At 52.6% G+C, this 21861-nt stretch overlaps 2 protein-coding genes across 8 annotated transcripts in view; one reads left to right on the top strand and one right to left on the bottom strand.

Moving 5' to 3' along the window:
* NOC2L (NOC2 like nucleolar associated transcriptional repressor) overlaps positions 1-1203 on the top strand; it is a 54621-nt gene extending 53418 nt beyond the window's left edge. Inside the window, exon 19 of the mRNA XM_074893303.1 lies at positions 763-1203. Coding sequence (XP_074749404.1) covers positions 763-908 — 146 coding nt within the window. The 3' untranslated portion in view covers positions 909-1203. The remainder of the gene's footprint in view (positions 1-762) is intronic.
* Positions 1204-3236: 2033 nt separating this feature from the next.
* The window catches only part of SAMD11 (sterile alpha motif domain containing 11), a 175101-nt gene continuing 156476 nt past the window's right edge, over positions 3237-21861 (bottom strand). For all 7 annotated transcript variants that reach the window (XM_074893298.1, XM_074893295.1, XM_074893299.1 and 4 more), the window contains 6 exons: positions 21563-21678; positions 21094-21172; positions 20176-20879; positions 12231-12355; positions 7708-7818; positions 3237-4866 (listed from right to left, as the gene is read on the bottom strand). In XM_074893298.1, the coding sequence (XP_074749399.1) occupies positions 4618-4866; positions 7708-7818; positions 12231-12355; positions 20176-20879; positions 21094-21172; positions 21563-21678 (1384 nt within the window). In that variant the 3' untranslated portion in view covers positions 3237-4617. The remainder of the gene's footprint in view (positions 4867-7707; positions 7819-12230; positions 12356-20175; positions 20880-21093; positions 21173-21562; positions 21679-21861) is intronic.

The following is a 21861-nucleotide window of genomic DNA, read 5'->3' on the forward strand; positions in this document are numbered from 1 at the left end:
TCCAGCCCCTGATCCGGGTGGCCAGAGGCAGCTTTTTGTCCTTTTTGGCGGGTGGGCTGAAGGGGCAGAGCCTGGCAGCTGATCCAGGGAGTGCTGAGGAGAGGGACACTGCTGCCCTCTGCAACCTGCGAGAGGCTGCGGGCACAGGGCCGGAGGGGGGAGTTGGTGCTGAGCAGATGCTTTGCTGGCAGAGCCTAAGAAGGCTGGTCTGCAGGGCTCGCTTTGGAAGCAAGGTGTAGGAAGCTCAAGCCACACTTCTGGAATGAGAGGGAAGGGCACTGGGCATGGGGACATGGACTGTCCTGCACAGCCCCTAGAAACCAGTTCTCACGTGTGCTCCCACTGTTAAACTATCCAAAAGGAGGGAGCTTGGAGCTGGTTTTGCATTTCACAGTCTTGCTGTTGCCTATGACAGCTCCTTCTGTCAGCTCGTAATGCCCAGCCTGACACCTCTAGTGAGGAAGACTGACCCAAGCTGTGAGGGTGGAAGGTTTGGAGGCACTGCCTGGCTCGTGCCCCCCCCCCCCCAGTTCTTAGTTTGTGTTTCTGCCTCAGGCATAACAGTTAGTTAGGGCTCCTCTGCTATCGCCCCAAGTGCTGTGCTGAGCACCCTGCAGCACTCTCCGACTGCTATCTGGGAGCTGCAGTGGCGCCAATAAATTAATGAGAGTCTGGGATTAATTAGCAATGAGTTGCCTTGACTCGCCTCGCCCTCGCTCCCAGTAAAGCAGGATTTACACCTCTCACTCTTTCCACCCACAGAGGAAGGCCAGGAAGCCGCTCGGGTTTCCCGAGGGTCCCAGAAGCAGAGGAGCTGCACTCGTGGGATGTCACGATCTGACCTCGAACAGCTGGCCCAAGGAGAAGAGGACATCGTGGAGGACTTGGCTTTCTCTGATGATGACTGAGCACCCTCCCAGCCACCCCCTCCACGCTTATCCCTACTGGATCAGCCACCCTCCAGCACCCAGAGCTGGTTCTCAAGGAGGTGGTAAGAGCTGGGGAGCACGGAGGGTGGGAGCCCAGCCCCAGGCACCACCCAGGACTTCTCAGTGGCACAGCAGAGATGCTGCTTGGACTTTCAAGCTTTTTCTACCAGTTTTGGTTTTGGTAACAGTAAAATTGTGGTCATGTCAAGGCCAGTAAAACTGCTCAGTATAGGCAATAAAAAGCCCTCATTAAAATCCACTGCTTTAAATAGCACAGGGTTCAGTTTTAGCTGCTGCTGGAGTGTGAGCTGCCCAAGGGAAGCACAAGTTCTTTTGTCCAAGGGTCTTCCTGTCTGTCAGCCAACCACCCGCGTCACCCCGTATTTTGCTCTGGGCCCTCACCAAACCCTCCCTTTTGCCAAGAAATTCTGAAGGGCTGCGTAGAGCTGTGCATCCTCACTGCAAATGGAAGCCTTTATCGGTAACATCAGAAGCAGCTCAGTCAGTTCAGTCAAGCTGGCTGTAAGTATGCTAAAGGAGTTCACTTTAAGTGCCTTAGGATATGGGGGGGGGGGTGTGGAGATGGGAGGTTGTGCAGGCAGGAAGGAATAAGAGGCAAAACTAGTAACGTAGGACACATACTTTCATTTTGTGATGGCTGTTGGATCTGTGTGCGATACATTTGTTTAGCAAAAACAAGGGATGAGTCTGAGCCCGTGCTTTGTAAAACAGACCTTTTGTTACCCATAGTGACATACATCACCTCTTGCTGGGGCCAGTCCTAGCTGCTGCTGAACACCATTATTCTGAGCGCCCTGAAAACAGAGTGGTGATTGCAGGGGGTCTTGGGCACCCAGCCTTTCTTTATTAATTACCTCAAAGCCACTGCATCACGGGGGCAGCTTCTAAATGCAGCTCATGATGTGTCTTCCTATAGGAGTAGTGCTGGGGGGGACGGCGTGTAGCTCAGGGTGGTAAGGGCAATTTGTCATCTGCTGGGAAAATATAAACAGCGTCTCTCTTGAGACCACTGTTAGTTTGCAGGACTGGCAGCTAGGAGATGTATTTGTTTGGAAAAGAAACTGGAAATAGAGGGTATTTGCTGAGAGAGGTAGGAAAAGCTAAGTATTCTTAGGGCATATGTGACAGAATCAACTGTGCCTTTTGAGAGCATTGTTATTTGTTAATGCAGATTTTTGGAAAAGAAGATAGAGGGCCAGGAATAAATATGATGATCTTTATTCTCCCCTGCCACCATTCAGTGAGGTCAGCAGCTGTCTCTCAGGGCTAGGGGTGGCCAAGCTACCATGGTCATCTCTGCCTTCTGCACTTGTGTTCCCCTCCAGCATCCTTACTCCTGCACACCACAAGAGGACAAGATGCTTTTTTTAAAAAACATTTTGAAAGAACAATTTTTCCCTATTTTTTTTTTTTAAAGTAAGTTCTCTTTTCATGGAGTCAGAAGAACCACAGCTCAGAAACATTGCCTTATTGCAGATAAAACCCCAAATGTACTGCAGCCTGGCTAGCAGTCTCCCTCTCACACGTGTAAGTGATAACAACTCGGTGTACATAAAGAGGTAATTATGCTCTTCCTGTCCTTCCCTGCTTCCAGACACCATTACTGCACAGGTAATTACTGCTGGAGTACAGCATTGTGGGGTGTTTGCTTCATTCTGTTTGTTAGGTCTTTCTGGAGCTTAGCAGCAGGAATGGGGATAGAGAAGTCATCTTCTTCCCCATTGCAGTAATTACTAGACTTGCCCTTCCTAGACATGCACCAGGATCCCCCCTTTGTCCTGTAAGGGCAAGGAAGTAACCTCAGAAATTACTAATTCAGGTTTTATTGTTGACATCATCATTATTATTATCATTTATAGCCCACTCTGAGGGGGCCAAAGCACCTGCTGCTTCATTAGGGGTTTGGGAGTGCTCAAGCCTGAGGTTCCCTGAGGCTGGTAAAGCCTGTGTCTGCAGGCAGTGACACTGAGGAGCCTGGGGTATGACTGCAGAGGTGAGAACTGTAAGGCCCTAACTCAAAAAAAAAAAAAAATGTTTTTAACTTACCTCTTCTTCCAAAAGAGAAAGGAGTTGCTTTTTCTCCTTTTGCTCAGCTGGGCAAAGCGCTGTCTCCCTTTTGGCAGCTGTGAGCCAACCCTCAGATGGGCTTTTAGGCCAGAAATGCAGCAGCTCTGAGGCACCAAGAGTTACCGACACAGCGTGTGGCCCCAGCGGACACACAGGGGAGGAAGGGAGACTGCTGGGGTGAAGCAGCCACTTGCAAGGAGCTCAGGAAGCCAGGTACCATTTGTAAATTAAGTGTTTTTCTTTTTTATTTAAATTGATTGCTGGAAAGCATTTTTATCGTGATGTGATGGATAATGACTTTTTTTTTTTTTTACAATATAAAGAAGCTAATGTACCACCAAGCTATTTTGTAAGAAAAACGGTAGCACGTGCAACGTTTAAACAAAAAAAAAAGGGGGGGGGGGAGAGAGAAAAGTACCACATGTGATTGTTGTTCACAACTGTACAAGTCACAGGAGGTCACCCCCAGGAGTTACCATCTCATTCACAGTAGTAAAAACTCTACCCATTGTTTTTAGCCTGAATCCCCCAGCATCCCTCCCCCTCCTCTGGGAACGCACAGGTATCTGTCTCATGGTCCACAGCAGGCCAGAATGTGCAACTACATCCACCTCTGTAACAAGGCTTGAAAAAAAACCAAAAACAACCCTATGAACAAAAAAACCCACCCTAATGTATAAATGAGTCTGTTGTACACGTGAAGGAGGGAGGGGGCCACATCGGAGCGAGGCCTGTGACCCTTCATCCAACCGAAGCACACGCTTTTTTTTCTTCTTCTCTTTAAAACAAAACATCTAATGAAAAAAAACCCAAACCTCTGCAGGGCTGGAGCACAGGCAGAGTCCACTCCCGGTGTGTGCTGAAAGGGACAACGTGCCGGGGAAGAGGGCAGTCCCTGGGGGACAGCACTGAGCTGCCTGTGCCGTACCATCCACACTGAAGTAAACATGGACCGGAACTTGCCTTTTTTTTTTTTTTCTTTTTCTTTTTTTTCTTTTTGTCTGTCTTTGGTATTGTTTTAAAAGTTGCTAGAGATGCATAGACACCTGAATGAGGAACTGAGTACAGTTTCCAGGGAGGAGGAGATATTTGGGAAGGTGGTTGGTTTCCTTTTTGATGGGTTTTTTTGCTCAGGGGTGCCGAGTACCGTGGGGAGGAGCAGTGCCTGTTCGCCCTCCCTGCTTGGAGTCACACCCAGGAGTTCCTGAAAGCCATGTTTCTTTGAAGGCAAAGAAAAGCGTTCGTTCCCTGTCCGCGGCTCTCCATCTCAGACTGGTGAGCGAGGTGTGAAAGGGAATGGGAATGCTGCTGCCATCCTCTAGAATCATTTCCTTTCTCTTCACTTGTGTTGTCTCAGTACATCTTTGGATAGTTTTCTTTCCTTCCCTTTTTACAGTTTTTAAAACTTCTGTGTGGTTGTTGGTCGGTTTTTTTTTTTTTAAAACAAAAAGCAAACGCATCCAAAAAAATTAAAAACCTCCCTTCCTCACTCCTGTGTCTCACACTGCTGAGGGAGGCTCTCCTGGTCTCTCAAAATGCATTACCTTCAGTTTGTTCAACTGAATCTCAGTTCCAGAAGCAGTCAAGAGCTGTCCTGCAGTTAAGATGGAGGTTTCGTGGTGTCGTTGATCCCGGCGATGATGGAGGGGTTTCCGTTTTCCTGCTTTGGTGAGATGCGGCTGGCGGAGGGCAGGCCGCTGCTGAAGGGGGAGGCCACGCTGCCCGTGGAGGACGGCCGGAGATCGGCGGCGGGCAGGTCCCGCTCCGGTGGCCGTAAGCCAGGAGGCTGCAGGGGGAAAGCCATGGGGAAGCCTGCCATGTACAGAACTCTGCCCACTCTCTTGGCGACCTAGTTAAAAAAAAAAAAAGGGAGGAAATAAAGGAATAAATACAGGGGGGCAAAATGGGTAGGGAATGTGCACAAACTCTCTTCAGAAACCATAGAAACTGCATTTTCACACAATCCCAGAATCATCTCGGTTGGAAAAGCCCTTGAAGCTCCTCCAGTCCAACCATGAACCTCACCCTGACCGTTCCCAACTCCACCAGATTCCTCAGCGCTGGGTCAACCCGACTCTTCAACCCCTCCAGGGATGGGGACTCCCCCCCTGCCCTGGGCAGCCCATTCCAACGCCCAACAACCCCTTCTGCAAAGAAATCCTTCCTAAGAGCCAGTCTGACCCTGCCCTGGCGCAGCTTGAGGCCATTCCCTCTTGTCCTGGCACTTGTTCCTTGGGTCAAGAGACTCATCCCCCCTCTCTGCACCCTCCTTTCAGGGAGTTGTAGAGGGCCATGAGGTCTCCCCTCAGCCTCCTCTTCTCCACACTAAACCCCCCCAGTTCCCTCAGCCGCTCCCCATCAGACCTGTGCTCCAGACCCTGCACCAGCTCTGTTGCCCTTCTCTGGACACGCTCGAGTAATTAATTTTTATGCAGCAAGCCCAGGTTCTGTACTCCAAAGTGAACTGCAGATGGAAGAGCTAGGTTACAGCATTTGAATGAAGAGCTACCACTCCCAATCCACGAAAAAAAGCCCAACCCCTTGCTGACCAGAGAAGCCCAGGGAAGGTTTCCTCCTCTCTTTTTTCCTGAAGGACTCCCTGTCCTGCAGTAGTGCTCTCTAGCTCTGTTTTACCAGGCATGGTGTATCAGGTGAAGAGGGCTGAGCGCTTCCCACCGCTTCTGTGATTTCATTAGCCGGTGCCACTGGAGGAACAATTTGATGGAACTCCGCTGCTCTCCCTCTGCTAACCCAGCCCAGGGTGCTGTACAGGACAACACACAATGGCCACTTCTGAAGAGCAGGAATTGCTCTTAAGCAGGGGGCAAGGGGGTGCAGGGACAACAGCGTGAGGGAGGAAAAAAAAAATCTGGCTACAGGGTGGCTGCTGTTAACTGCACAGGAAACTATAAGCCTGCAGCCTCTCCCTTCTTCTGCAGTACCCAAGAAAACTCTCCTGAAGCAGTTCTCACCTCCCAGCAAGGGCCAAAGGCCCCACAACTTTCCAGCACCTACACAGCTGTTTCGCATTTAAGCTTAAACAAAAACACAGGCTTGTGTTCAAACCAGACAACTGCAGCATTATTCAGTTAGCAACATCAGGACTTTGCTCCCCACTTACTCCCCACCCCCCCCAAAGCCTTATTATAGAACTTTAAACACTATTGATTAAATCGAAGCAGGGTTTTTCTAGTTTCAGCCCATATCTCATATCCCCCCCACCAAATCCGATCTAAGAATGTCTGTGAGCTATTTGGCCTTCTCTGTTTTTTAAGAAACATAAGAGTTTTATTTCCTACTGAATTGACCCACAGGGAACAATTGCCCACAGAACCTTTTTATTAGACCCCTCATAAACAGTGAGGGCTGTAGGGAAAGTAGTAAAGTTGCTCTTATTGTTTTAACATAATGTAACAAATGTATAGCTTGTGGGTTAGGGAAACTCTGCCAGAAGAGTGACTATCTGTGCAAGCCGTGTGTGTGCACACGCACGTTACTGTCATGACTATTTGCATGACATAATCCCCTCGGGAATACAATAGAACAGCCTGTTCTTGACATGTGTCAGAAGCTATTTTCTGATCATTAAATGGAAAAAAAGAAAAAAAAAAGAAGCTAGTGGAGATGTTCTTCCAGATTCGAGTCCAACCAAGGGGAAGTGGAGGCAGCTGAAATGGAAGTCACCCCGACTGCCAGGCAGGAGAACGGCAAAGTGACTGTAGGAAAGCAGATCTCCACAGGCAGAGACTTGGGGGCCAAGTCATAGAGGGGAGAAAAGGTATTTTGAGAAGAAACATCACTATAAGGGCACAACAGCAAAGTAGTCTGTTGAGGAGGAAATACAGTCCCCTAAAAGAGAGAACTTGACTAACTCAGAGGCAAATACAATTTCTACTTCCAGTGGGTCAAAATACAAATGAATAGCACAAGTTGGGGTGGGGTGGGGTGGGGAGGGGGCTGCACGGCCCATCAGCAAGGCCCATAAGCTCTAACTAGGCAAGAGATAAAAATGTTGCACAAGTCTATTACTAGCACAGCCGAGAAGGGAAAGAGCTGGTCCATTACTCGCTGGGCAGGGAAAGTAATCAACAGATGATGCTGAGATGTGCTAAATGTGTTTGTGCTTCAAGCCTCGCTAAAAAGGAGAACCAGGAGAACTGCCACCAGCCGCCTAGTTACAAGGAAAATGAGCAGCAAAAGGGCTTCTATCCAGGCTAGAAAAGAAAGAGACAGCTGGTTCCTGAGCTGGCTTTACCCAGTTCTTTAGGTAGTGCAGGATGACTGTTTTCAGGTTTGAAACCATCTACCTTGCCTCACCTGTTTACAGCTTTTTGTCTTTCCTGGCTGGTATTTGTGGGAACAGCCTCCCGTGTCTTTTCTAGCAGCAACTGCTCCATTTTAGGAGTTTCCCTCTGCAGCCCTGTTACTCCCTCCCACCACTCGTCCTGAACGATTTGCTTCTGTCCCTGGGCACTGAATACTGTCCAGTGATGTGACTGGCTCCAGGTGAGGATATGGAACATTTTTGGAGGACGGGTCAAGCTTTCTTGAAACCAGAATTACAAATAAATAAATGAACAATTATTGTGTAATAAATTATATTCAATAAACCAGGTCTCTTGACAGCCCTATTCCAGCTGGGGACAACTTTGAAGTGTGCCACTTGCTACTCCATAGGAGATTTTCCTACCTGTGACCTTATCTTCAGCGCAGGTCCGAGTTTCAGCCCCATGTTGTTCAGTAAGTGCTCTTCTGTCAGGAGGGGCAGGGTCTCACCATCAATAGCCTGCTCTCGGAATACCTGGAAGAAACCAGAACGCAGGTCCAGGCTTAGAAACGCCAGTGCCCCATCAGATGTGCTCATCTCGCCCTTGCACAGAAGGGCACCGTAGAAAAGGGCGGCTCGGAGAGCCTCCGTGGTGACCTTGGCCCTTCTTACACACGAGAGGCACACACAGTCCTGTATCCACAGCTAGGAGCCAGCAAGTACAGGGAGACACGTGGGAATGTGAATTAGGGCTGGTTGGGCCAGTTTAGATAAAGCAATACTTTTTTTTTTTTTTTAATGTTGGGATGGGGCGTGACTTTTTTTCTCTGGTTTAGCAACCAAACAACTGACCTAAGTGCAACATTATGAGTAAGCCCAGCTGACAGCATGTGATAGCAGGTTTGAGAAAGAAGAGTGACATACCCAGGGGCCCCAACTCCAAAAAGGGCAGAAGACATAGGAGAAAAGGTAAGAATCTAAATTTTGGCAAATCCTAGGTCACTCACACTTGTGTGGACATTTGGAAAAAGTTGACCCAATAGACTTCAAAAGTATTTGCAGTCTTCAGTGAGGCATATGCAATTGAGAAAAGGAGGAACTTGCTCGTTCATGCATCTCCTTCTCAAAGCTGCTAATTTCTAAACCAGTCACCAGGCAAAACATGGGGCACTTTCTGCAGGTTAGATGGATTCATGTGCAACGCTCAGTTTTGCACTTTGTGGTTTGTTTTTTTTTTTCCTGTCTCCTTTGCCTGGGATCTATTACAACCATCCCTAGAGCATGCGAGCAGCCTGGCGAATGCAGTTCCCTCGTGCTTTTGACTCCTATACCCAGCTGGGATCAGGACGAGCCCTCCTCGGTCTGTTTTAGCACTAGGTCCTTTCTTTTTCCCCAGCACTTCTAGCAACACGCGCTAACAAACACTGCGGTGCCACCGTACTGAGGTAGCCAAGCGGCACCGTGAAACGTGGCCTGATGCCAGCGAGTGGAGTGCCCCGGCCTCTCAGCCAGCCTCCATTAGCAGTACAGCAACTCTCGTCCCCTCTCCTGTTAGCTGAGTGAAGCAGAACCTGCTGATGTGTGTACATACAATCACAGAAATGACAGCAGGGTTAGGATCATCTTATAAAATGGCAGTTTCACATGAACACTTTCTAATACACCCAGCCATGCAAAACTACACCATCTTAACACGTTCCTAAGGACAGAAAAAAAAAATACTTTGTTTTGCCTCCGTTTCAAATGACAGGGTCCCGCAAGGTTTTCCACCTAGCATGTACCGTGTTACAAAGGTCTGGATACGTGGTCTTACTGCTCCGTTCTTCATACACAGAGCAGGGCTACGCTTACACCAGCCTCCTCGGGGTGTTTATTCTGACCTACAGGCTCAATACTTGAAGAGTAAACTGCCAGCGTTTGGTAAATTAGCCAGCAGGTTCCCCTCGGTTCTGGGAGGTGTCGGGCAGATACCTGGGGTTTCTTACTAACCCCCACCTCCGCTCCACGGCATTTTTTTCACACCCCAGCCCATACTGGATGCCCACCCAAATGAGGTGTCTGTGGGGCCCGATCCTGCTGTCCCTCCGTGCCATGGCTCACCCACAGCATTATTATCACTAAACACTATGGCAAGGGAGGGGGTTTCAGTTTACTCCAGTGGCTTCTTTTTCAGCAGCAGGCCGTAGCCCAGAGCCATCCCTTCGGAGAGTGGCGGTGGCTGTCAGAGCCAAGGCAGCAAGTGGTTTTAAATGCTGGACTCCACCAGCAAAGCTGCTCATGACTGCAGCATGTGTTTCTGCTCTTTGACCTAGCAAAACTCACTATACCAATTTCTTTTCCTTCCTCTGAAGCCAACGTGGCCGGGAGCCAAAAGCCTCCCTTCCCTCAGCACTAAAACCCTCCACAAAAAGCCTTAATTTGAGAAAGGCATCCCCGTTGGGTGTTCCACAGGTCTTGATCCACTGCAGGGACAAAGCTGAATATTGTCAAGGGCTGAAATCAGGCATGGCAACTTTTGTTTCTGCTGAAGTTTTCTTGTTTGTCTGAAACATGTTTCTAAATGCACAGCATACCACCAAACTCTTGCTGGGTTTTCCTGGCAGGAGAAGCCTGCAGACCAGTGCCAGACCTCCCCGGCAGCTGTGGTTTTGGAGAAGAGAACACAGACAGCTCTGCAGTTTAGAGCCACGGAGCTGGGTCGCCCTCGAACACTGGCATTTTCACATAGTAAAAAACCTGTTAAGCGCGTAACCATAGCGCATAAAAACGCATCATCCCTTAAGCCACGCACCCCCTGCAGAAGGCAACGTAGCAAGGCCACGACAGGAGGCTGTTACAGCACCTCCCATTATCGTAAAACATTTTGTTTGGAATGCACCGGGAAAATTGCTGAAGCTTTGTCTCAGCAAGCTATTGATTTCTTCCCCACTGGTCTACCAGGAGCTGGCATGGAGGGTGTACAGGGATGATCCTTCCACGCGGTGGTTGTGTTAAAGGTTCCTGCACGTTTCCTACTGGCCTAATTCAGAAGCTTCCAGCAACTCTGCTCTCTGTTCCTCAGCGCAGGGATGCAGACAAACCACACCACCACCAGCGCAAGAGCACACGGTTTGGGGCGGGGGGTAACAGAGAACGCGAGTAGCTGTATCTTTTGGTTTTAGAGCCTTTTGCTCGAGCTCTCTTCAACAAATGTAGAGTCCTGAACCCATCATCCATCCCCTCATCATCCTCGCCAAACCCAGCCCCTGAACTCCCGTCTACACACACAGACCTGCTGCTCCTGTAAACACCCACCCACCATCTTTTTAAACCAGTGTCCTTCCCCTCCCGCTCTCCATAATCAGAAACCGACCCTTCTCTCTTCCACACACCCAGTCACCCTGAGCACAACCCAAGCACAACCCACAGCGCTGCCATTCCTCTTGGCAAATGCTACACGCACCCCATCGAGCGCTCCCTTTCCTCCAAAGAAGCACCAGTTTTACTTACAGGTGGTTTTAACAAAGCACGTTGTGATGGGATTAACATCACCATCACGGTTCGGGGGGCAAGGAAGGACAGACTTCAGATTGAAAGCGTGTTATCCTGTCACCTCAGCAAGAAGGGGGAGGTGTGGGACAATTCCAGGTTCCCGCTTCCCCATCCCCTCTGGAGGGACGCAGGGGCACGCAGCTCTCCCCACGGCCCACTACCACATCAGCACAGCCTGAAGGAAATTGCTTCCCCCGAGGCAGATCTGCACAGTGCTGTCCTAACGGGCAGAAGCAGAGGTGCTGAGCTTCACCTTTCTCAAAATGGCTGGGGGTGGGTGTAAATTCTGGGAGAGGACACTTCCCTAATGCAACTAACAGGGGGAGACAGCGAGGGCCGAAGAGGGGGAGGCGACACATTTTGAGAAATCCAATTCTAGCCAACCTGGATGTCGGAAGCAGAGCTCTGCACTCCTTCGCTGTCAGTCAGGGAAGCTCCTCTCTCCAACTGGCATGTCCGGAAAGCTCCTGCTCTCCTTCCTCCCTTTCAAGACCTGTTCTCAGCCTAGGATGTCTCTCTGCTGAAAGGCTGGATTGTCCTGAACTTTGGCCCTTTGCCTCTCTATCTCTGCCACTTTCCGTCCCTCCCTTCTAAGCACACTATATCCCCTTCACAAGCTGCCCCAGACAGCTCAGGAATCTGCGCCTTCGCAGTTGGGGCGTTCTCTCAATGGGGCATTTATAATGGACTCAAGCAGATGCGGAAGCAAAAAACACAGGGTTGTTTTTTGTATTGCACCTCACGCTCTCACACTGAGCAGCCTTTATGAAGCCCCCATTACTGACAGATGTTTCAATTCTGCTATAATGAGCTTAAAAATCCCAGTCGCCATCACTCTGCGGCAGAGGTTACTTTGCTGCCTGTGCAGGCCGGGTCTCTCGCAGCCCCACGCTGCCCTCACAACGCTCTGGGTGCAGCAAGAGAACGCAGCACCTCCTGCCAGGCACGGCGAGCTGCCTGCCCCGAGCCAGGGACCACTGACAGCCCCTCCCTGGGGCAACAGCTCCACGCAAAGCCACCGCCGTGCTCAGCTCCGCAGCAGAGCGCACGGCACCTCCTGAAAGCACGAGCTGGACAGTGAGAGATAAGTGACACTAAGCCGCTAATGGTGATGGACCTGTGACTCAAGATGGTGACCTTGCCCCTACTGCCATCCTCTGCCTCCTGCTGTCCATCTGCAAGGCCCCTCACACACCTTCTCAGGGTCTTCACTGGCAGCAAGTAGCTATTGAGCAATCCACTAATAAAAAAAAAAAAGCACAACCAAAAGCTGGAGGCCCTGCAGGGCTTTGTGATAAACCACCTCCTAGGAGGAACAGTGCAAGTAAAACAGGCACAGAGGGGAGGGAGAGAGTAGGGGCTTGCAAGGAGGAACATTCCTCCCGTGACGCTCTTGAGGCTGTTACGAGATTTACCTGAGTGTACTCGGTGCAGCCAGACAGGTTGGACACAAAGCTGCACACATCCTCCACCGTCCATTTGCTGATGTCTTCCAGCGCGGGGCTTTCCTCACCATCCAGAAACAGACCTCCCATGGTGCCTGGATTGTTTGGAGTTGGGGGGGGTAGGAAGGAGGGGAGGAGAAAGAAACATAAATCATTAAAATCCCACACGGACAACAACTAGCCTGCAATCTGAATATTTTTCTCTAGCCACACATTCATCTTTAATGACCTGTCAATTAAAGCACTGGGCAGGGTCAATTCATAGGCCTCTTCCTCCTGGAGGTCCCCAGCTTAGAAAGGGGGGCAGGGGAAAGGAAAAATCCTAGCTAATGCATTTCATGTGTTTAATGTTCTTCAGCTGCGGGGAAGAAATAGGGGGAGGGGAGAGAAAAGAAAAAACCCTGAAGGAGTGTTTCTCCACACGCACCGCAAAGCGGAAAACTCTGACTGCCCTGTGGGTTTCTTTCCACCAACCCTTCTCCTGGCTACGTGCTCCGAATGATAACAGGCCGCGGCACCTCTCCCTGGTGGCCCGCTGCCTCGCCGGAGCGTGAATCACTGGAGAACGTCTTGCTCTTTCCAAGTGTTCGTTTTCAATCCACCCTCAGCCTGAAATATCCACCGGATCGGTCCGCCCCAAAATACACCGCCCTCCGCTCCGCCGCAGGAGCGGGGCATCTCCTGGCCGAGCGTCTGACGGGTGACGGGATGACCCCTGCCAGCCCCCGCGACACTCTGCAGACAGCCCAGCTCAATTCAAGCCGATATGTCAATTCTCCGCAACGCAACAGCGGTTCAGGTCCCAGCCCTGTCAGCAGAGACGAAGGTGATGGGTTCCAAAAGGGTGGAAGCGAGCTCCCCCGCTGCCCTGCGTCACCAGAGCCTGACAGCACGGGACGTGCACACGGGGAGAAAACCGGGCTGGAGCCAAGAGAGAAGCTGGGGGAGAGGCACGGTGAATAAGAAGTGGCAAAACAATGGCCAGGTTAACTCATATCTACTGTGGTATGTAAAAGGAAAAGCACAGCAACAAGTAATGAGGAAGCCTAGTTCCAGAAAACACCATTTTGAGGAAGAAAAGAAGAACAACAAAACAGGCAGGTGCTATTAACCTGTGGAACTCACCGCTGCATGATATAATTTAGACCAAGAGATCCAGAGGACGTTTATAGGCATGTGAACATCCATGATTATAGTGGGTAAAGAAAGAGTTTATGAGGGGTATAAACTGTTATGCTTCAGGGCACGAAGCAAAAAATTACCAGAAAAAAATATCTCTCCCAGGGGTCTATCATGACAAAATTATCTGTCCTGTAGGCTTAAGGTTTTCCCCTGAGGCATCTGATCAGCACCATGGATGTAACCCCTTGCTGTGACTCCTTTGCTCCTGTCCACAGCAGGTCGGATAGCATTTCTGCAAGGAATGACAAGATAACGCGGGATGCAACAAAATCCTGGTGGGGAGCACAAGCCCAGAGAACGAGGAGTGGCCGGTTCCCCGGGGGAAATGCACCAAGAGGCGCAGAAAGAAAAGAGCAAACGGCAAAGCCGCCCGCTGAGTCTCCGCGAGCCGGTTGGCAAAGCCGCCAGCACAGTCCAAGCTAACAGGAAAAGCACAGGATTTACAGAGGAAGTTATCATGCCAATAAGATACTTTTTAAAACAACAGCAGTCTGCACAAGAAGCAGGCAGACGCTATGTAATCATTTCCACTACATTTCCGCTCCCAACTTCCCGCTTCCCTTCCCAGCCTCACCCTCCGCACTGGTCCTGCGGCTGCACCACCACCTCCCGCCCTCCCTCCCGCCGCCTCCTCTCAGGGAAGGCGACAGCAGCGTCTGCTTCACCCCGAGCTGCAGAGCCCATGTGCATCTCCGAGCGCCGGCATCACCCGAGGAGCATCCTGCCGAGAGAGGCCCAGCCACTGCTCCCCCAGAACCCCAACGCAAACAGACGAGTGCCAGCTCAGCACCAGAACGTCTTGGGTGGAGCCATGGGGAGAGACAGGAGCCCTCCAAGCAGCTCTACCTTCCCCTCTGGAGCAGGGACGGGGCTGTCCCTCTCCCTCCTCATGCCTCGGGGACTCGGGCACACCTTTGCAAGCCTCCCCACCAGCGCTTCTTACCAGCCCAGGACCCTCAGGGCACTCGCTGTGGGCAACAAGCAGACTTTTTACACCTCCTTCACATCCTTAGTCTCTACCACAATCTTTCCTTCTCGCACAGGGCCCTCTCCCCGCCAGCCCAAGGACCAGGCTTGCAAGACGCTCAGCTTGCTGCTCCCGGGACGTGCCAAGCGTGGAGAGCTCGTTGCCTCCCACCTCGCCAGCCTGTGCCCCACTGGAGGCCAGGCAGCCCCTCGCCCTCCTCACACCCCTTCTTCTTCCAGCTAGAAAAAGCTTCAAATACTTGTGTGTGTCTGATAACAGCTGCAGAGAAAACGAACGGCTTTCCTGCGAGCTCGGCGCCTGTCAGCACGGGAGGTGGAGGCAGAGGCTGCTGCCAAAGAGCCAGCGAGCACTTTCCTTCCCCTGGCCACTGCCAGCTACCAGACAGACAGACGGACACGAGCCCTCATTCTCATTCCTACTGCATTCCATTTTCCAGGAGACAAACTCACAGCTGCTTATGCTAAAATTCACAAAACACTCAAATGGCTGAGGGCTTTTTTTCCTTTTTTGCCATTTCAAGGGAGGGTTTTTCTTTCTCAGGGTGGGGGGTAATTCTCCTTCTCCTTTTTGGAAGAGTGGCTGCAGCTCGGTAAATAGAGGAAGTGAAACTGAACTCAATTATTCCAGGCACAGTCAATGCTCGGGCGAGACACCTCCATCTGCAGCCAGAGCAAGCGTCTCTGAGGGGATCTGACTGTAACAGCCAACTGCTTTAAAATTAGGTACTTCCTTATTCCAAAAGCAAGCCAAGGATTGAATTGCAGCAACACAGTGCTTGGGAATGAATTCTCCCGTCACCAGCCAGCCAGACCCATCCTCGAGGTTTAACCTCAGCCTGCACAGAGTCACGGGCACTTCCCAGCTCCCCACCAGTGTGGGCAGAGATTTAGCCCAGCCGCTGCCTCCCCAGCTGACAGGGGCAAGGGGGAAGGTGCAGGGCTTCCCTGCAGCCCCTCTCCTGCACATGTGCTGGCAATCCTGGGACCGCACGGACTGCGGGATCATTTGCAGGGTTACTGACATCGCAGCAGAGCTGGGCTAGCAACTGCTTCTCCTACAGAAGCCTTTCTCCTCTGTGGTTTTCTTCCCTTTGTCTCTTCGTGCCCCCAGAAGAAAGGGAGGGAGAGGTCAAGATGCACACAGATGCACGCACAGTAAGCCTGCTGTGTCCAAGACTGAGGGCAAGACAGGCCCGCTGTATGGGAACAAGAAATATTTTCCACGTACCCACACACAGAGAAATATAATACGGCCAAAATATTTATCTCAGAGAGTTTGTTTTCCCTTCCCATTTATACCAGGAAAACAGGGACTGACTGGTGGAAATATTCTTGGGAGGGGGAAGGTAAATACCAATACTTTGGGTTCAGGCCTATTAGAATTTCTGCGCCACAGAACTGAAAAGCTAGAGGGTGGAAACCTACTTCCACTGGAGTTAGTGGCAAAACACCCCTGTTGCCTGCAGAAAAGCCCAAAATCTCACGGTGACTGCAGGAGAGCTCAGCCCTGGTAGCTCCGAAGACTCAGTCGCCGTTCTGTGCACGAAGTCAGGGCTGTGGAGCCCGGGGTTCGGGTGTGCCCCCTGCCCTTCTGCTCCCACCTCAGCTCTGTCACCGGTCTGAAGTCACCAGATGCAGGAACAACCCCAGGAAGGATTTCCACAGGACAACACAGAAGCTGATTACCGTGTCCCTGTGGCCTCAGCGTGTACCTAATTTACAACTAGCACAGCACCAGCCCTCAGCACGCTGCGCCCAGTCACTGGCCCTCTCTGATTTTAAAGCCCCTAGAGCAGAAGGGCTCCGGCCCTCCCTCCCGACCCTCCTTGGGAAGACACTGCACCGTCTGCTCCGTCTCCACGCACGGCTGCACCCACTCACCTCTGCTCTGGCAGTTTGGAGAATGATAACAAATAGGTGCCAAGCGGCTGGAAGGGACGCACCTTCTATTATAATAATGACATGTCACTGGATCCTGCTGGACTGCGAGGATGCATAAAGGGCACATCTATTCCCTGCCAGGCCTCCTCTGTCTTGCTCTGTGATAAATGATGGTCCGAGAGACTGGTAATGGATTACGGAGCATTTCACCAGATGGGGCCCAGCGTGTAGGGACTGAAAAGAATCCATCGTCCCAGGCCAGTGTCTTGTAGACAGGTGTCCACGTAAAAGCCCTCGCCACCCATGCCGTGATCCATTTATAATTTCCCTCCCTCCTCCCGATATCCAGCTGCTTCAGAAGAGAAGCCAAAGGTTGAACGGGTCAGGGAGAGCAACCCTTCTGGCCAGCCCAGGGAGGGAAAGCTCTGCTGCGAATCCAGCAGCCAGGCTGCAACGGGGCCGTCTCTGCTGCATGGAAACACCCGAGTTTTGGCTCCCGGCATCACAGGAGACAACTCGGGCACCAACTGGGAGACCAGTGCACAAAGCAAACCCACTTGGAAGTCAGCCCACCGATGGGTTCAATCAATTTTGCTGCCACTCTCTAGCCCCTCTCCCATCCCTCCCTGTGCGTGCACCCCCTCCTTCCCGCACACCGGCGCGGGCTCGGGTCACGGAGCGGCACTGGAAGGCTTGCGTTAATTGCTCTCCAGACTACAGATCGATAGAAGGATTTTAGCCTCCTGCACACTCCATCCTTCACCTTTTCCAAAGGACGGGGCTGGAGGAGGGTGGTGGGAGGAGGAGGGGAGCAAGGCTGCTGAAACCTTGATGAGATGAGGTCATCGAGCAGCCGCCAGATCCCCAGAAGGCAGCTCAGGGAATCGACCCAGCTCTGGCTGCCTCATCGATATTCTTCCCAGTAGGGATGGAAAACAGTGCTCTGCCTCCAAAGGAGGAGCCTCCCTTGGCCTCAGGACCAGAGGAACTGCCTGAAACTCAGTGGTCATTTTCAGCCAGCCACTTCTCTCCCCCCTCTGGCTCTTTCTTTCGGCCTGCCGTGTTACCTGCCCTGTTTAGGTGGCTACTTTAGAACACCAGCCCCCAGCGTGCTGCACAACATCACAACCATCCGGGCTGAAAGAGCAGCCCTTGTGCAAAAAAAGATTACAGAAATTATCTGGCACCAGGGGAGAGGTGGGTGCAGTTCTGTCTTCAGGTGGTTTGTGCTCCCCAAGGGCCAAAGTAACACATTTTTCACTGACACACGTTACCCCAGCACACCCCACGATCCCCGCAGCGTTTGCATCAATCCAGTCCTCAATATTTCAGCTGCTGAACTCCCAGCTCCCCCATCGACCTGCATGGTGCTGCATCAAACAAGACGCCCTGTCTTCCCAAGGCTGTTTCAGGTGAGAGCTTCTGCTATGGAGTTGTTCAGTGCCTACCACAACAGGGCCTAACCTCAGTGCTGCCGTCCGGCAAACAGGCAATATTAGCAGTCACGAGAACGTGTGAAGCAAGCCGAAAGGAAAAGAGCCCTCAGGAAAAGACCTACAGCCCTGGAACAGGCTCCACAAATCAGAAGTGCCTGAAAACTGGGCAGTGAAACACAGCCCTGCTCTTTGCCGAGGCCTCGAGACAGGATCGTGATATAAATTCGAAGTGATAATAATAAATGGCCTATTACAGTAACTTGCGCATTGCTGGGGGAGGGAGGAAACCCATCTACAATCCAGGCCTCCCTGCAGAGCCTCACACAAGTGATGAGCACCACAGAGCCGTGCGTTTCCCTTTTTAATGGCCAGGAGAAAAAGGCTCCTGCGAGGAAGCCTCAGCAGCCCAAGGCAGCAGGAATATTTATCATGTTGGCCACCTGCCTGTCATAGAAAAATCGCTTCCTCCTTCCTGGTTGGAAGGCAGCTCTAATGAGTGATGGGCAGCCGCGTTCACAACCGCGGCAGCTCTTTGCATAGAAAACAGGCAGCCTCGGCGACCCACATGCCGTGCCCCCCCTTTTCTCCCTCCTCCACGTGGCAGGAGGTCCTACCTCCTGCTAATTGCTCAGCCAAGTAATTAGATGAGGCAGATTTTGGCTCTTGGCTAGGTTAGCGGGGCTGCCACCCTGCTCTGCCCACAGGAGACCTCCGGGCAGAGCAGCTACCAGGGTTGGAAACCCCACTTCGTACTCAGTGCTCCGTCTCCAGCCGTGCCGGCCTTCGCTGCCCACCTCCACAGCCCAAGGGACTGCGCCACGGGGACCAGAGAGCTGGCAACGGCTTCCCTGCCCACCCGTCCCATCCGACAGGCACGAGTCCAGCTACACCAGGGCCTGAGAGACTGAGAAACACACCAGGGGCAGGGGAAAGAGCCCATCTACCTCTGCCCTGGGAAAGAGGCACAGCAGTAACTCAGACCCTTCCAAGGGCATGGGGCAGCCAAGATGTCTAAGTCACAGAATCCCAGAATCATCTCGGTTGGAAAAGCCCTTGAAGCTCCTCCAGTCCAACCATGAACCTCACACTGACCGTTCCCAACTCCACCAGATCCCTCAGCGCTGGGTCAACCCGACTCTTCAACCCCTCCAGGGATGGGGACTCCCCCCCTGCCCTGGGCAGCCCATTCCAACGCCCAACAACCCCTTCTGCAAAGAAATACTTCCTAAGAGCCAGTCTGACCCTGCCCTGGTGCAGCTTGAGGCCATTCCCTCTTGTCCTGGTGCTGGCTCCTTGGGTCAAGAGACTCATCCCCCCTCTCTGCACCCTCCTTTCAGGGAGTTGTAGAGGGCCATGAGGTCTCTCCTCAGCCTCCTCTTCTCCAGACTAAACCCCCTCAGTTCCCTCAGCCGCTCCCCATCAGACCTGTGCTCCAGACCCTGCACCAGCTCCGTTGCCCTTCTCTGGACACGCTCATTCAATGGCCTTTTTGGAGTGAAGGGCCCAAAACTGAACCCAGTAATTGAGGTGCAGCCTCACCAGTGCTGAGCACAGGGGTAAGATCCCTTCCCTGTCCCTGCTGGCCACACTATTGCTGATACAAGTCACTGCTGGGGAACTCTTTGACACCCCATCCCAAAGGTGCCATCCCACATGCTACCCTGGAAACGTCCCAGATATGACACTCAGCAGGGAGAACAACACCGCAACCTTAATCCTTTCATTTCCCTCGCCTCGAACCATGGCGATGCACAGAAGGTGAACCAAGCACGTGGGAACCAGCCAGCGCCCCCCAAGCCCTGCGCATCCCCAGGGCCATCGGCACCTCTCCCTGCAGAACAGCCTCAGCCTGGCTACCAGCCCATGGCCTCTGCCCGCACGGGGCAGATCCAGCTCCCCCAGGGAAGCTCTCCTTCCCTTCCTCTGTCCTGCTGTGCCTAGGTGTTTCTCTCCAACCTGGCCCCTCCGGTCCCCACTCCTTGGAAATCCCATGAGCACAGCCCAACAGGCTTGAGAGCTTCTCAGGCCACCCTTCCAGATACAAATACTTCTGGCCCTTTACTTTGCAGGGCAGCACGTTGCAGCCACTAATAACTTGTGGCCTCTCCCTGAAGCCCCCTATAATTTACTGTCCTGGAACATGGCTTCCAAGGAAGGCCCCAGCAACTGCAAAATCCTTTAGCCCATCATATTGGGATCTCCCTTCTCACATGCTTGGGACTCACTTTGTCTCTGCTGGCCCTCTTTATGAGTCTTGACTTGCTTTATTGCAAATGGAGTCCTTTATACTAATTAAAAGAAGGTGCTTGGTTCCCTGCAGAGAAAAAGAGAACTATGGCCACGCTGCAGAAGAGTAAGGGGGCAGAGTCCCACTTCTAGCATGCTGCAAAACTTGTCGCTGCGCCAGCCAGTAACTCAGCAGCACTCACCTGCATGGAAGTAGGGGCTCATTGTGTAAGGGAATCCGAAGGGCAGCGGCTGAGGTGGTGGGATGGAGGCTGGCGGGAGATATTTCACCTCGTTTTTGTTGATGCCTGGGCCGAGCAAATGGCTGGGGGATTCGGCACTGGAGGAGCTGCAGGGGGCATTTTGGCCAGCAGCCGCTTCCCCCAGCTCCTTGGTGCCTTCACAGACTTTGCCCGTCTCTTTGCACTCCTTAAGCTCAGCGGCCGAGCTGCTGCTCTCAGCCTTCAGGCTCTCGGGCTTCTCGTCGCTCACGTCCGCGTCGCTCTCAGAGTCCTTCATCTCCTCATCGTTACAGTCTGGTGCCCCGTCGCGCGCCCGGGGCTCCGCCAGCTCCTTGGCCTCGCTCAGCCCCTGCGGCTCAGCGCGGTGATGTGCCGATTTGCGACTGCCCCGCCGGGGCTGCTCCTTGGGCGGCGTGGCGCTGCTGGGGACGCTGGGGTTGAGGGACAGCAGGGGAGTGTTGTTGTGGCGCAGCACCAGCATGGCGTTCCTCCGGGAGAGCTCCTCCCGCAGCGGGTGGCCCTCGGGGATGTCGTGCACATTGCGCAGGGCCGGGTGGTCGGGGGGCAAGCCGGGGTGCAGGCTCAGCGGGTCACCAGCCAGTAGCCTTTGCCTGTGGAGATTCTCCAGCTCCTTCTGGCGGATGATCTCGGCCGACATCTCCAGCCTAAATTGGGAGAGGCAGAGAGGGAAGGTCGGCAGGGGGGAGAGCTCTGCAAATAACCCACCTCCACACCCACACATCCCTTCCATCGGTCTCACTCCGTCGCCTGCGCACAAGCTCATCCAACACCGTGCCCCACGTAACTCTGCCCGCTGCTAGGCAAGGGAAGGAGAAACCCAACCCCGGCCCAGGCAGGCTGGCCCTCCACACTCTTTACCTTGCCAGGTTCTGCTTTCGTAGCATCTCTTGCTGCCGCGCAAACATCTCTGCTTGTGCCGGCTGTAGGAACCCGTAACCTGGGGATGGGGAGAACAATAATCTGGGGTTATTAATCTCAGCACTGACTCTTTGCTAAATCAGGGCCAGCTCCCCAGAGGGCTAACGGAGCAGGAAAGGGCAGCAGAGAGCTGCCTGTCTGTTCTAGAGCCCGTCTATCCCCTCACTCCCAAGGCAGTGCAGTCTGCTGCTGAAACATGGGACCAGGGAGGCTGGTGGGGATTAAAAGAGAGAGCAGCCAAGGCAACCTGCTCCTATCACTGCAAAACAAGGGTGAAGTCAGCACAACAGTAACAGGGAAACACAGAAAACGTGTCCGGGCTGTTTGGCTGAAGGACAGTTTGTCACAGCCTGCACCTTCGCTCTACCCACTTCCCCCAGCTGCTTGCAAGCGTTTCCCGTGCACTCACCTGGTGTCTGGCAGAGAGCCGAAGGCACCCCAAGGAAGGGAGGTCTCAAGTGGGGCCCCAGAGCAATATGGGGCGCATTCTGGGGTGAAAGCAGAGGCGGTGGGTGGGATATATCCCTGCAGAAATCAGAAAATAAATTCATGTTGGAAAACCTGGAGGCTCCATCCGCAGTGGCCAGAGGGCCCTGGCTCAGGAAGAGCCTGCAGACGACCTGCGTTCCGTACCAGAGGCTGCTCCCAGACAGAAAGATGCCTATTCGCCCACACGCAAAACTTTTAAAAGGGACAGAAAAAAGAAAA

The sequence above is a fragment of the Strix uralensis genome, chromosome 23 (assembly GCF_047716275.1).
Source record: "Strix uralensis isolate ZFMK-TIS-50842 chromosome 23, bStrUra1, whole genome shotgun sequence".
NCBI classification, from domain to species: Eukaryota; Metazoa; Chordata; class Aves; order Strigiformes; family Strigidae; genus Strix; species Strix uralensis.